At 41.8% G+C, this 13937-nt stretch overlaps 1 protein-coding gene across 3 annotated transcripts in view; it reads right to left on the bottom strand.

Moving 5' to 3' along the window:
• tmem132e (transmembrane protein 132E) overlaps positions 1–13937 on the bottom strand; it is a 510081-nt gene that overhangs the window by 31287 nt on the left and 464857 nt on the right. For all 3 annotated transcript variants that reach the window (XM_085798304.1, XM_085798303.1, XM_085798305.1), the window contains exon 6: positions 3480–3685. In XM_085798304.1, the coding sequence (XP_085654430.1) occupies positions 3480–3685 (206 nt within the window). The remainder of the gene's footprint in view (positions 1–3479; positions 3686–13937) is intronic.

A 13937-nucleotide genomic window follows, 5' to 3' on the forward strand; every position in this document is an offset into this window, starting at 1 on the left:
CCTAAGCACTGACACTGACAATGAATACAGTTACCCATGAAATGAGGTGTTGACTGTTTTCAAAACAAAACAAATGATACTGAATTAATCAGTTAAGTCGTGCATAAATATGTGAGAAGGAACTGCCTTTGCACTTTTTGAATTTCGTGTGAAATAAAATGTCTTTAGACACAGGGCAGCAGTGCAAGCTTCATACTTCATACTGCTACTAATGTCAACAGCCCACATCTTTGAGTGATTATGTCATTAAACTGCCCTAAATTAAAATGGTAATTACTTTTTGTTCTAAAAACACAGCATATTTTATGTTTGAATTGTAAAAACTCCTGCAGCTGCAGGTACAGCTGCAGACAAGGACACAGAAAGCATGGCATGCATATCAAGATATCTCTAGAAATATCACTGAAAACAGAAATACTCCTTTGGGAAGCTCACACAGTACGGTAGTGGTCAGCATCAGCAGCTTCAATAGTCGGTATGTGGCAGCATGGAGAATGATGAGAGCCATCTTTGTCTGTGCTTTCCTGATTCAACAAAAAACTACAGGGAAAAGTAATGAAAATCACACACTCTGTGTAAATCTAAATGACGGTACGCAGCAAAGAAAAGATTCACCTGCAGAGAAATATATTCTTATGGCCTGGTGGAAACCACAGCAGCCTAAAACGGCCCACGAGGGGTCTTTGATTACTGTTTTCACCGAGGCACAAAGGAAGGTATATGCATGGAAAACAGGTGAAAGAACTGAGATACATTGTGCAGAGAAAAACAACCCCAATTTATTTTCAGCAACTAGTCCAACTGTTGACTCAGGGAACAATGCTACAATATTGTTATATGAGAATTATACTTTATGAGGCTGCTGGCAAACCCTGGGGCCTGGAAACACCAGACAAACAGCAAAAACCATTCAGTGTAACAGCGTCTTACTGTAAAAACACATATGATTCCTCATTTGCAGGATTGCACTTTGATTGGCTGAACCCTTTGCAAAAAAAACAAAAAACAAAAAGCAAAAGACAAATGAACGGCACTAAAGTGAGGATTTAAGACATATTTTGCATGTCAAAATAATATACATATCTATAGCCCATTATAGCTCTTGGGGGGGATCTTTGAAAAATGAGGCTGTGCGAGATGTTTTCCGAGCACTCTGGGTCATTTGAAATACCTCCATTCTTCAAACAACTCCTTAAACACACCATTTGTATTCAGGTTGGGTAGAAATGGATTTGGTCTACGGTGATGTACTCCAGCGGCGACGACAGCAGCCACCCGCGTGAGTGCTAATGCTCCCATTAAACATTTCCTAAATGAAGGGTGGTGGGCCTGTTTGTTGCTGCTCTGTGCATGACAAGAATGCTGGGATATTTTAATGAGCCTGGGATCCTTAACCTACGACCACATTTGTCATCGGGGTCCTGGTGCAAACAACCTTAATATCCCACTGGTGCCATTCTTCCTGTGTTATATTTTCAAGGCTTGTAGTCAACACTTCATTCTTTTTTTATATCTTATTATCTAATGGATTCCTCCTATTGACAAAACCTTGTATCATATTGACACAACAACCGCACAACTGGCCTTGGTTCCTTATAAAGGCAAGAATATTAATGATAGAAAAGTTCAGCATTATGAAATATGTGGCTAGACAATGTAAAAATATTAGCTTGCGTGAAAAAAGCATGAGCGTACCGCTCTCCTAGAAATGCAGCCGCAACAGCTGTTTAACTCTGACCATCAGCTTGAATCCTGATTAACACCTCAAATTACTGGCTCATTAGTCCAAAAACATCATTACCCATCTGAAAGTACAGCCAATATTCATCCTGCAAACCTTTTTGTGTAATTATCTAAAGTCAAATTACCCCAGCTTCTAAAATGTGGGTTCAGATCAGTGTGACACATACATGAAAACCTCGTAGATCAATTTGCACTTGAGAGCTGCAAGTAGCCTCAGAGGTACATTGCTGCAGCCGTGCATCAGCCAGAGAATCTAATTTGAGCAAAACAAGCAACTACACATAAAATCCTGGAAAACAGTGAGGAGGCTGGACTGTTTTTTAGTTTCTAATGTTTAGGTTTGTGGTGTTCCAGGCACTTTTTTGCTCTTTGGATAATGATTCCTCTGGTAATTATCTACAAATAAGACATCCAGAATATATTCCACTGTAGCAGGGAGGAGTCTGGCTTTGTTCCTTTCACCATAGGACACAGATAAAAGACAAAACAGAGTGAAGATGTTCAAGAGTATACTGTATTAAGTACTGCTCTTTAAAGTTTGTCTCAATGAGTCTAACTTTTGTAGTTCATGTGTCCTTAACACCGCATCCTGACATACAGCGAGAGAGCGAAACAGCGACAAAATCTTGCGTGAAGGTGTCCTGTATATTCTATTAGTTCAGAATCCAAACCAATCAAATTATCGAGAGTTGTAAACAAACTTCCGGCACTATCTTTAGATTCCTGACATTTCCTGGTTGCCGTCTTTGACATCTTGGACTGAACTATTAAAATTAATTTCTCCTCATCCATGCTTGCATTAGCATTTTTGCTCAATAGCTTCCAGGTCATGTGATCAATTGACTCAAAATCAGTTTGGGATCATAGTACTACACTGGCTACAGCTCTTGTTTTTACATTTTACATCTGTTCATAATTTTTTATTAATTTTTAGGCTATATGTAAAAAATTCTGCTTCAAATACCCCACATTTTTATTTTGAAAACAGGAAGTCGGTAAATGCTGTAGCCATCTTCTCTGCCGTGTGTTTACTGTAAAGTCTGCAATACGGGTGCACTTGAAATGTTGGAGTGGCTTGCAAATGTCTGTCAAATACCCAACTTTAAAGGGACAACGAGGAGTTTGTATTTGGTTACAAAAAAGTCTCATATTAATGTGGACGAATCTCCGCTACCCACACTTGTTAATTGGCCCATTTTCGAAAAATATATCATTTCATCTTAATCATTATTTTGTTATTATTATTTAGTGGTCGACTTGCCCAGAATTTCCTACTTTTGGTTTCACGGACACTGCCCGGCGGGTCATGAGAATAACGCCGCCGAATCGCCATTTAAGGTCAGAACTACGACGGTATCTGATCGCCTTTGAACCTCCGACTTTCATTCTTGATCAATGAAAACATTTTGGCAAATGTTTTAGCTTTTGCCCATCTTGCGTCGGTCCAGGAATTTCACCGTGCGCGCAGAGGCTCATGGGGAACACTTCACTTTCCAAAACTCCTCGTTGTCCCTTTAAACTAACTTCACTGAAGTAGCATTCTAATCACTTTTTCTTGCTCGCTCACTTGTGTCGCTGTTTGTTAGGATGGAGTGTAATCTGTGCAATCTGTATCTGTCATCTGATGTGAAGTCTGCTGATCAAAGAGGTTGTAAACAAGGAGCAACAGGTTAGCCATGGAACGTTAATTTTCATGACGTTGAATCATAACAGCATCAGATTCACTGAGGGCTCACCTTCGGTCGGGCAGGATGGGAACCCTCCAGCCTTTGATGAAGCTGAGATTATTGTCGGAAAGTTCCACCTGCAGAGGGAGTTTGGGCACCCAGACGGTCAACTCCAGCGGCGCGCTCAGGTGCTCGTAGCTGAAGATCACTCTGGCGTTCATGGAGCCCCGCGTCTCCTTCCCGTTGACGAACACGTAGTCGCAATTCAAAGACACCTAGGACAGATCAGGGTCAGAAGTCAGAGACCATCTATATGGTAATGGTCACGTCAGTGGCAGAGGATCTAAGTGATGTGGGATGATATGCGGCGCAGTGCGGCTGCAGCTGTCGGCGCCGTGATTCATCACACAGAATTTCAAGGTTGATACTTTCAGCAAAGCAAATACTGCGGGGTGAGATCTGTTGGGATCTGAATGTGGTGTGAAAGTTCAGGTTGAAGATGAAGAGGCAGACGCAGATGAAGCGTAAAGAATCTCTGTCAATACTTGTATTCTGACTAAAGGACTTGGACCACAAAATCTAAACTGATCTAAAAACTATTTACTCTGCAGATTTTGGATTTACCTCCCGATAAAAAAGTACAAACAAATATATCTTTGCAGTTTGATGACATCATTCAGAAATTACATTTTCAAAACTCAAACAACATTCATCTACAGTACAATGTCTCCCCACAATTGTTTTGAGTGAGGTCTGTTGATTATCTGCACTAATAGAGACGCAATATCTATACTGGTACTGCACTTGTACCGCACATTTCATACTCTCGGGTGATTTAAAATGCTTTACAGACCAATAAAAGTGCATAACCAAGTGAAACCGAGTCTTAAGATAAGATAGATGGAGTAGGCAGTCGGAAAAAAAGGTCTGACTTAAAACTGGTCAGAGTCAGGGGTTCTTTAACAGTTTATTTTAGGTCTATGCTGCAGATATTTTACTGTTGAAGTCTTTAAACGTAATTTTTCAGAGCTGTTAGTGTTACAAACTCAATTCACCTCCATTGAATTGTGGCAGAAAGAAACCTCCATTCTTGTTGCAGTGACTACAGAGCACAAATGACTCAATGAGACCATGGTGCTGGGTGAAGCCGCTTTTTACAACACGGCTGCATGTTGCTGTTGTTCAGACGCTGTCGAGCAGCACGGTCTCTCAGCCTTTTGCCACCGAGGCTCCAGAGTCTGAAGGTTTTAATTCCATCCAAACACTGCAGCAGCTGATTTCACCGGCCTTAACCGGAGAGGTGGAACGAATCAGTGAGAATCAGCTGCTGCTCTGTTCAGTCAGAATGAAAACCTGCAGACTCTCCGGCTTTGAAGGCACAGTGCTGAAAACCGCTGCTGTAAACAATGCTTAATGGCTCTGGGCTATTCTCTGATCTAATTTGCATCTTTTATGCAGCAAAAATTAGTGCATCTGAGTAACCCAGGGTTTGTCAAGCATGTACAGTGCAAATTAGCCATTCAAACCACGTCCTTACCCCAGCACCACCTCGTCCGTCGATTCTCAGCATAATGATCTATGAACAATTATACGGACACGTAATATGCCAACAAAAGCTTTTAAGCAAACACACAAGTCACACTGTATGACAGTTCACATGAGCTCCGGCTCATAACACCTACATGGCACATTAATAAACATGTTCTCACGTTTCACCTTTGATGTCATGTTCGTGTAATGTGATATCACTTGTGACGCGGCGCTGACACCGAGTTCAGCTACAATACATGGACATTTCTAAGTTTAAGTCTTAGCAAATGCCATTTTTAACTTATAGTCATTCTTTAGCTTTGCCCATCCAGTCAAAAGTCTCCAGCTCAATTTTAATTATCATGAATACTTGTCCCCCTCTAACACTAAATTATTAACTGCAATGGATCTGGAGGGCTTTGCTTGTGGACTCCCATCGAAGATTTATCTAGTGGTGGGAGGTAGCTGGCATTGTAATCAGAGGATCTAATCTCCCGCAAATGGAGGTCGGCCTGGCCAGTCTTCTCAGGGCTGAGGATTCATCATAACTGGGAGGAGGTCGGTAATATAATTCCCCCCCTTCGAGCAGACAGGCCAGAGTGGCGGGGTTGAGAGCGGGTGGGTGGGTGGTGGAATGACTTCTTAAGATGACAGTCTTTCCCTCTGGTTCAGTTAATGCAATTTTGCAGGGTTTGACCTTACGGGCCTCGGCAGCGTCCAGCCTTTGTGTGTTATTGTTCTGTCTGCTGCATCGTCTTATCTGTGTGAGCCGAGTCACAAAAAGAGAGAGAGAAAGGACGACCCCGGCCACCTTGATTAATCACAGCACGGCTTGTTGTATGTAGGGACGACAACATCTGTCTGACATGCAGTCCCCTTCTACCCTAAAGACACACGCACACACACTGAAGTGAAAGCACCCCCTAGCCGCCGCGCTGCTTCATCTCCCGCAGCTATTGCTGCTGATAAACTTGGCTGGCTAATTGCAAGTCAAAAGCTGTTAGCAACTCTGGGTATCAGTGGCCCTGTGGGGGCTCGGTGAGGAGGGCTTTCACACACTGAGCCGCCACATGCCGTCACACTGCTGCTAATGCGCTGTGGCATCTTCCATGGTGCCAGCAGATTGCCTGGGTGGAGACAGATCATCAGGACAAGTGCGAGAGCTGCCTTCATTTGGTCGCGCACCGGTCACATGATGCAGAGTGAAAGAGTGGCTGGGTTAATTAAGGTGAAGACACCTAAGGGCCTTTCACACATTTATTCCATAACATTAACTGAATTAATTTCCCAAACGGTTCTAGCAAAAGGCAGCCGCTTCCGTCCTTCAAGCCAGTGCCTCTGTGCGTTAAAGCCATTTTGTTGTAATGTGACCATCCACACACAGCCACACAGACACATACACACACAGTTGAGTCCTCTGTTCATCCACATTCTGGCTGGAAAGCAGTTAAACACATTTATTCAAATCATTCAGTGTTTAACTTGAGCCATTATTTCACATCATCCTGAGCAAACTACTGAAACAAGATTCAGTGACGTACAACATCAGTGTATTATTCACAGATGATCTCTTAAATGAGCCTCATATCAGCAATTAAGTATTTCACTTCTACAAGGCAAGGCAAGGCAAGGCAAGGCAAGGCAAGGCAAGGCAAGGCAAGGCAAGGCAAGGCAAGGCAAGGCAAGGCAAGGCAAGGCAAGGCAAGGCAAGGCAAGGCAAGGCAATTTTATTTGTATAGCCCGTTTTTACAAACAGTTTGTCTCAAAGGGCTTTACAAAGTTGTGTGTGTGTGTGTGTGTGTGTGTGTGTGGGGGGGGGGGGGGTATGTAGACAGTTTCAAACATGGTGGCAACCCCCTGACAGCCGGAAGAAGAGCTCCTTTTTTAATTTGCTTGGATCGACAACTTTAAAAAGTCAAAAGAAAATGGGAAATGGATATAAACATTGAGGTAGTGACCATCCAGTTGGGTGGACAACTGTCTGGAAGGTGTCCACATGGACTCTTGCCGACTTCGGGAGCGGGAGCTGATGAAATTTATGTAACATGGACCCTCATGGCCATGAGGACTATGGAAACCATGAATTGACCTTTAGACCCTTAAGCTTGCTAAATATTAATACCTTTCCAGACCCATGCATAAAGTCTGCTACACAGGGAAGAGAATATTACATAAATATTTACGCCGCCCAGCATTCCCCATGATTAACTGGTGACCTCTACTGAAAAAGCACCAATCAGGGACCTAACCTGAAACCAACCAACACACCTGCACAGTGCACTCATCAGAAGAGACTCTAATGTTAGAGACAAGTTTACTCATTATGTGAGTGGGAATCAACAGAAACAGAGATGACAAGAAAATGCATTGAATGTTAATGCTACAATAATCCATAATTCACAATATCATGAATAAAATATGGACGAAATAAGCAGAAAATCAACAAGGATGGGTGATGAGTGATTACAACAGCACTGTAGAAACAATGTTACGTGTAATGTTGATGTTTGACTGCAGTCCATGATTGTGTGACGATGCGTGATGACTAATAGTGCAGTCTATATGGCGGGCAGTGTTGGGCAAATTACTCTGAGACAGCAATTAACTTACTGGTATTGATTATTCCTTTTAAAAGTAATCATGTTACTGTTTTGACTTGACTTTCAAAAGTAATTAGTTACGTTACAAGTTTCATTGCTAGTTATTTCATTCCCTAAAAAAAAAAAAAAAAGAAGACGCAAAGAACCTAAACAAACAAAAAATAAATAAACAGAGCAACAGCAGGACAGTCGACACTGTATATCCCAGGACGGATAGTAAAGTGTGGGTGACAGCAGCAGAGAGGACTGCTGAGGTCAGGTGGGGCAGGCCCACACTGTGTATTCAAGGATGAGTAAATAAGTGTGGATGAGAGGAGCGGAGAGACTGGCAGTAGTAACATATGTGACCTGGACGTGTAACCACTGTTTCAGAAATGATAAGGCATTACATTAACTAGTTACTAAAAAAGTAATCAAATTACACTAATGTGTTACCGCCCAACATGAAATGGAACATATGGTACATGGTAACATGGAAGAGATACCAGATATATTTTTTTTTCCAAGTTTGAGTTGGTATTTTCCCTGAGGCCGTTGGAAACGAACTCTGTCTGGCTGCTTGAAAAGTAAAACATGGGAGCAGGTGATGGCACAAACACAGTTTCTGCTTGTGTCACATCTGATTTCCTTCCATTTTGTCCAATAATCTCCTGGAAGATGAGTGGTTTCCTTCCCACACGTTTCAATGTCAATGATGCACACAACAGTGAGCAAAATGCCATTCATTTATTCACGCTGCATGCCATGTTTCTCCATGTGGAAACCACACTTATCCAGGACTTTGTTTTCATATTTAAAATATTCCCTAGATGAATTACCACCACATTCTGCCATATGGACTTTCCATTTAGGGATAACATATCAAATGAAGGCTGAATGAGAGATGTGTCTTGTAGTGGTTATGAAGCTTTTCTGGCTTTGAGAGCATTGAAACCAATGCGTTCATTTAGCTCTGTTAGCTAAATGAGCCAGCCCCCATTAGCCTGTTGTTGGTTGGATTAATGATGTCAAGTGTGAAAATGATCAGTTGTTCTGAAAAGCTGGGACTCAGGAGGCTTTTGGAAACAGTGGGTGTAATTCATTAAATAACTTAGTATTTATTTCATTCTGCAAAGTGATCCACATGGCTTTAAGGTTTATTCAATCAAACTATCAATTACACTATCTATTATTCATATTTTACATATTAGGTATTTTACTCTACTGCTACTTCAGCCCTGTCACTCCTCTTCTTTAATGTTTTCCACCAGAGCCTGGAGTTGGACTGCAGGGATTTGCTCCCTTTCAGCTGCAAGAGCTTTAGTGAGGTTGGACACTGATAAGGCCCAGCTCACAGCCGGTGTTCTGGTTCATCTTGAAGGTGGTGGACAGGCTTGAGGTCAGGACTCGGGCGGAGATCAGTCCTTTTTAAAAAAAAAGAAACCAAAGTTGGATAACCTCGTCTTTGTGGATGTGTACAGGGGCATTTTTGAAAAAAGGACAAGTCCTTGTCCAACTTTTACCATCAACAGTGCCGTCAAAAACATTGCTGTTTCTATTATAGGGATATTTCTGGGATTGTTTTTTGCTGTGGGTTTGTGTGAATTAGTCATGTATTACACTGTTTTCTGGTTCACCCAGCTTGACCTGCAGGTGTGGTGTAATACAGTGTAGTCCAACTGTGAAGAAGAAGATACACTAATACAAATAATTCCACATGAAGTGCACATTTAAGCAGATATTGAAATATTTCAGCTGATGTTTTTAAGAGTTTTGTTCATTTTGTTCTGCCACCCCCTTGGTCAGCTGTCCTAACTGGGAGTCAACTGATTAGAATCTACTCCAGGTAATATAAATGACAGCCTTACACCACCCTGTGTCAAATGACCAATGACAGCCTTACACCACCCTGTGTCAAATGACCTCAAATTATCCCAAAACAAGACGTTCTCCAATTTAAACAACCAAATCAGCCATTGTCTGCTCTCCCCTATATGAGTGTTTCCTGAAATGTAATGGTTACCATAATAAACAGGTATGTGGAGGTCGAGTGACACTCTCAATTAAAATAGGCTATTTTTGTGAATGGGCCTTTTAAAGTAGGAGCAAAGCATTCTTGCGTATGCCACTTCTACCTTAAGCTGTAGAAATAACTAAGCTATTTTAGATAAGTCTAGATGCTATATTTGTTGCTGCACTGAAGGAAAATGTGTCACACTTATATGGAAGTTGAGGCGTGGAGGAAGGAGTCCTCAGTCAGGTTCAGTATGTGTGCAGGATGACCGCAGGCGTGAGATGCGATGTGCAGACACAGGGCCTTATCTCTGCCTTCAGATGGGTTATATGAGTCACAACACCAGGGGAGAGGATGATCAGTGAGTGAACGGAGCTTAGTGTCTGTTCCCTATGACGGTCAGCAAGCCCTCTCCTTCTCTTTCCCCTCGACACACTCTCACAGTCTTGCCATTTCCCACCTTAACAATTAATCCTGCACGTGCATACACATAGGGTACACACAGGTATCGCTTATCTAAAACAGGCTCTTGACTGCAGCTTAGTTATCCCCAAAGAAGAAAGAGCTAAAGAAATAAAAAATAAAGTGCCAGTAATGACAGCTTCTCACCTATTTTTACTCTCAAAGTAAAAAAAAACAAATCAAAACAAAAGAGGAAACCATGCTCACACACACACAGCCTGTGGGCTGGCAAATATCCAAATGAGAAAGCTGGGCTCAAAATAAAGCTTTGTACAGGGAGGACGTCTTTAGTTTAAATGCTGTTTGAGTTCTAGTCTCCAGCCAGAAGGCCTGCAGGAGATGTGACAGGCTACTGGAAAGCTTTGTGCTGTTTGTATTTTGCAGCACTTGTCTGAAGAAAAACAACAACCAACACGCCACCGCTAAAACAAGAATGTGATTAGAATAGATCGACGTGACTTTGGACATGAGACTAATTTGTGTGGTACAAAAAAACAAACAAACCCAAAAACAACAGCAAAAACAAAGGGAGGATTCCACCTCTGTCAGGCCAAGTGAGTCGTTTATTTCTTTATTCTGGGGGACGTTTTATTGAACTGTCATGACTGGTGTATTTCCTGGGCCTGAAGGGCTCATTTTAAATTAGCCTCGAATGCTCAATGGCAAGCGCGCTGAAGCAAGCCCACTCAATAACACATGTGCCTTGTCTTTAAAGCAGAACTATGCAGCTCGGCCGGAAATAGCTCGCTCCTTCGTTGGTTTCTCTTTTTTTCCCTCTCCGGAGCTCCCCCACAGTTCTGGTAGGCACATGTCACTGTCGTAAAAAAAAAAAAAAAAAACTCGCCGCCGCCACCTCCTCCACCCCCCCTACACGTGCTTGTGCTTACTGCTGTTTGCTAAGCCCTGCTAACACCGAGCTAACGCTAACACGGCGCTAATGCTAACACCGAGCTAACGCTATGCTAACACGGAGCTAATGCTAACACGGCGCTAACGCTAATACAGCCACACACAGGCACAAAGACACAGACATACACACACAGGAATAAAGGTTCCAAAACGCGAAGGTGTGTGTGTGTGTGTGTGTGTCATGATGTATTACATTATCTTATAAAAGACCCATGGTGTGTGTATCTGTGTTAGCATTAGCTCCCTGTTAGCCACAAGCTGAACTTCATCAGTAAACATTTCATGTTTCCATGGTTTCCTCCGACTTTCCGAACTCAAACCAATCACGATTCGTGACATGCATGACGTCATATGCGTTCTTATCTCGTACTGCCGTAAAGCAGTTTCTCGCGATACTTCTATCCATTGACGAGATTTGTAACACCGAGACGGACGACTGATCTTGCAAGTGCGGTTTTCAGCCAGTGGGGGGGGTGAGCGCATTGGCCTAGACCCCATTCACTTCATAACAGGTCACTCAACCATCACAGTGACTCTGAGCCACAATAATTACAGCCCAAATCCTGCATAGTTCTGCTTTAATGGATAATGAAAAATGATAAATGACGTGCTGAGGCACGCCGTCCCATTGCAACACCTGTTCTACTCTACTGACGGCATAATACAATACACAAGGACTGGAGCCCGTTCCAACTACAAGAAAGATGTTTTTACAGAAAATTTATATTAACCCACAAGTTAGTTTGTTTTACATCTGATATCAGAGTCTATTGAATTTGCCAATATTTAAAATCTTAGAGCTGGATACATGAGATTAAGTATGTTGTTGTTATCATGAATGGGTCTTGTATGCCACAGTTAGTCAGGAAATCTTAAAATCTAGTCAATTACCAGTAAAAGAAGCTACATTACATAGAGTACCAATTTGTAGCACTCTCTTTTAAAAGCCATATTTAATAACTGCTGATGACTCGGCATGCTTCATAACCAGGAAATGAAAGGACACTGATTTCCACTGCTCAAAGCCCCAGCTTTTTAGAAATTAGATGTGAACTGACTATTACAAAAGCATGTACAATGCAGCAGAGAACCCATGGCCTCAACCACAGCTTGTTGTATATACCCTGGGACCATTTCTATGTCATAACAATTTTGTGTTTTATGTTTGCTTCTCAGATCAGGACTAGTTCTGGGTTTAGGTCAATTTCAGGAAGAACCAATTGGTTTCAAGTAACACTGTAATTATACTTCAAAAGCTGACTAATCTGTAGACAGAACAAGGTATTTATTGTCAGGTAAAATTATCTTGTGTCATGGACAGATAATTCACTTAACATCAAGCCATTTTCTCATCAAGTCAGTTTCTTTTTCCTTGTATTTTGGCTGATCCCTTTTTCTTTGGACCAGGTTGTCTACAATAACATGGGCAGTTGTTTGGCAGAAACAATGTAGGGTGTCCACGGGGTTGTAAAAGGTATTAAAAGGTAGCAAAATAAATTAGCAAAAGTTAAGGCCATTAAAAAGTATTAAAAGTAATAAACGTCATCTGACGAGGTATTACATTTTTTTCGAACCACTGTCCAAATATGAGTTGTACCCATTTTTGTTAAGTGCAGGCCTAAAAATCCAGTGAATCTATTTACTACTACTGTTTCCCACAGAGCTCTGCCTCACTCAGAAAGTAAAGTAAGAAAATGGCAGTAACCCATTACTTTATAATTAGTTATCCCCAACCCTGACGTTCGAAAGGTTGCCACTAAAGTTGCAGCTCGAATTGTGAAAAAAGGTATTAAAACTTAAGAATTTCTGTATATACCCTGCAAAGGGATTAGTCCAGTATATCAGAGTGGAAATATTTTGGACATATACTGGTTTTAATAAGACCAGGCACATACCAGTCAGAGCCAATGAGATAGAGGTCTGTGTTGGTTTGATGGCTTCACTTCTTCAGTCTGTAATATCTGCAGTCAACCCTGCCTGACGTGACCTTGAGGAGCTGCTAAACCACCGAAAAGGATTTCATTAGCCCAACTTCATATAATCGTTTTCCTGCTCAATGAAAAAAAACAAGAAAGGATTCTTCCACACACACTCGGCTCAGATTGCTCTAACATAAGAGAAATATCATATTTAAGGGAAACATCTAAAAGAAACAACATCTAAAAACAACAACAACAACAGCAACAGCATCAACAACAAAACCCGGAAGCATAAGGTCAATTTGCTATTCAAATATTACAACAGTGTTTGTGCTACAAGGCAAGAAAAGGTCAGAAACAAAAAGCACAAGAACTGAAAGAACAACGTGTCCCAGATTTACTGAGGATAATAAATAAATTGACTGGAAATTTCAGAGCTGCTGAATCTTCATGTGGTCGACAGCTACATTATGAAGATCAACAGCAGAAAGAGCGCCAGTTAACGGCTAACATGGGACCCTTGCCTCACAACCAGTGTGTTGTACCACTAACATCCTGATAAATCAGACATACCATAACAGCCTCAAATGGCAACTCCACAACCTATATGTCGTGTTTTGGATACTGAGATTAAAATGACGAGGATATGAACACACACTGGGTTAGACTGATGCAGATGTTGCTGCCTCAGAAAGACAACACAACACAACACAACATGCCAGAAACCCTGTTCAAGAGGAAAGCGTCAAAATGTGCCAAGAGAAAGGTTTCTTTACTGCCCCTTCAGAAATGCAGTTGTGTTTTGTTTTGCATGTAAATTATTTGGGGACAGTGACTGGAAAAACTGCAGCCGCACACTTGGCTGAACATGAAGCATCACAGAGCCACAGAAGAGCTACAGTTGCTTATCTTATGTGCTGTGCCGACACTGGGCGTATAGATACGGAACTAAAAGGAACAATCTGACTGCAAATGTGAAAACTGGACGAGGTTTTAAAGAGACAGGCTGCGGCGGTGAAGCTTCGAGCAGAGCGAGGACAGAGTGAAATTTTCTGGGAAATTTATGGTTGTTTGCTGGAAGTCGTCAGCGAGTTTGATCCTTTCTTGGAAGCAC

The sequence above is a fragment of the Trachurus japonicus genome, chromosome 14 (genome assembly GCF_045865225.1).
Source record: "Trachurus japonicus isolate A0001 chromosome 14, Traja_1.0".
Lineage (NCBI taxonomy): Eukaryota > Metazoa > Chordata > Actinopteri > Carangiformes > Carangidae > Trachurus > Trachurus japonicus.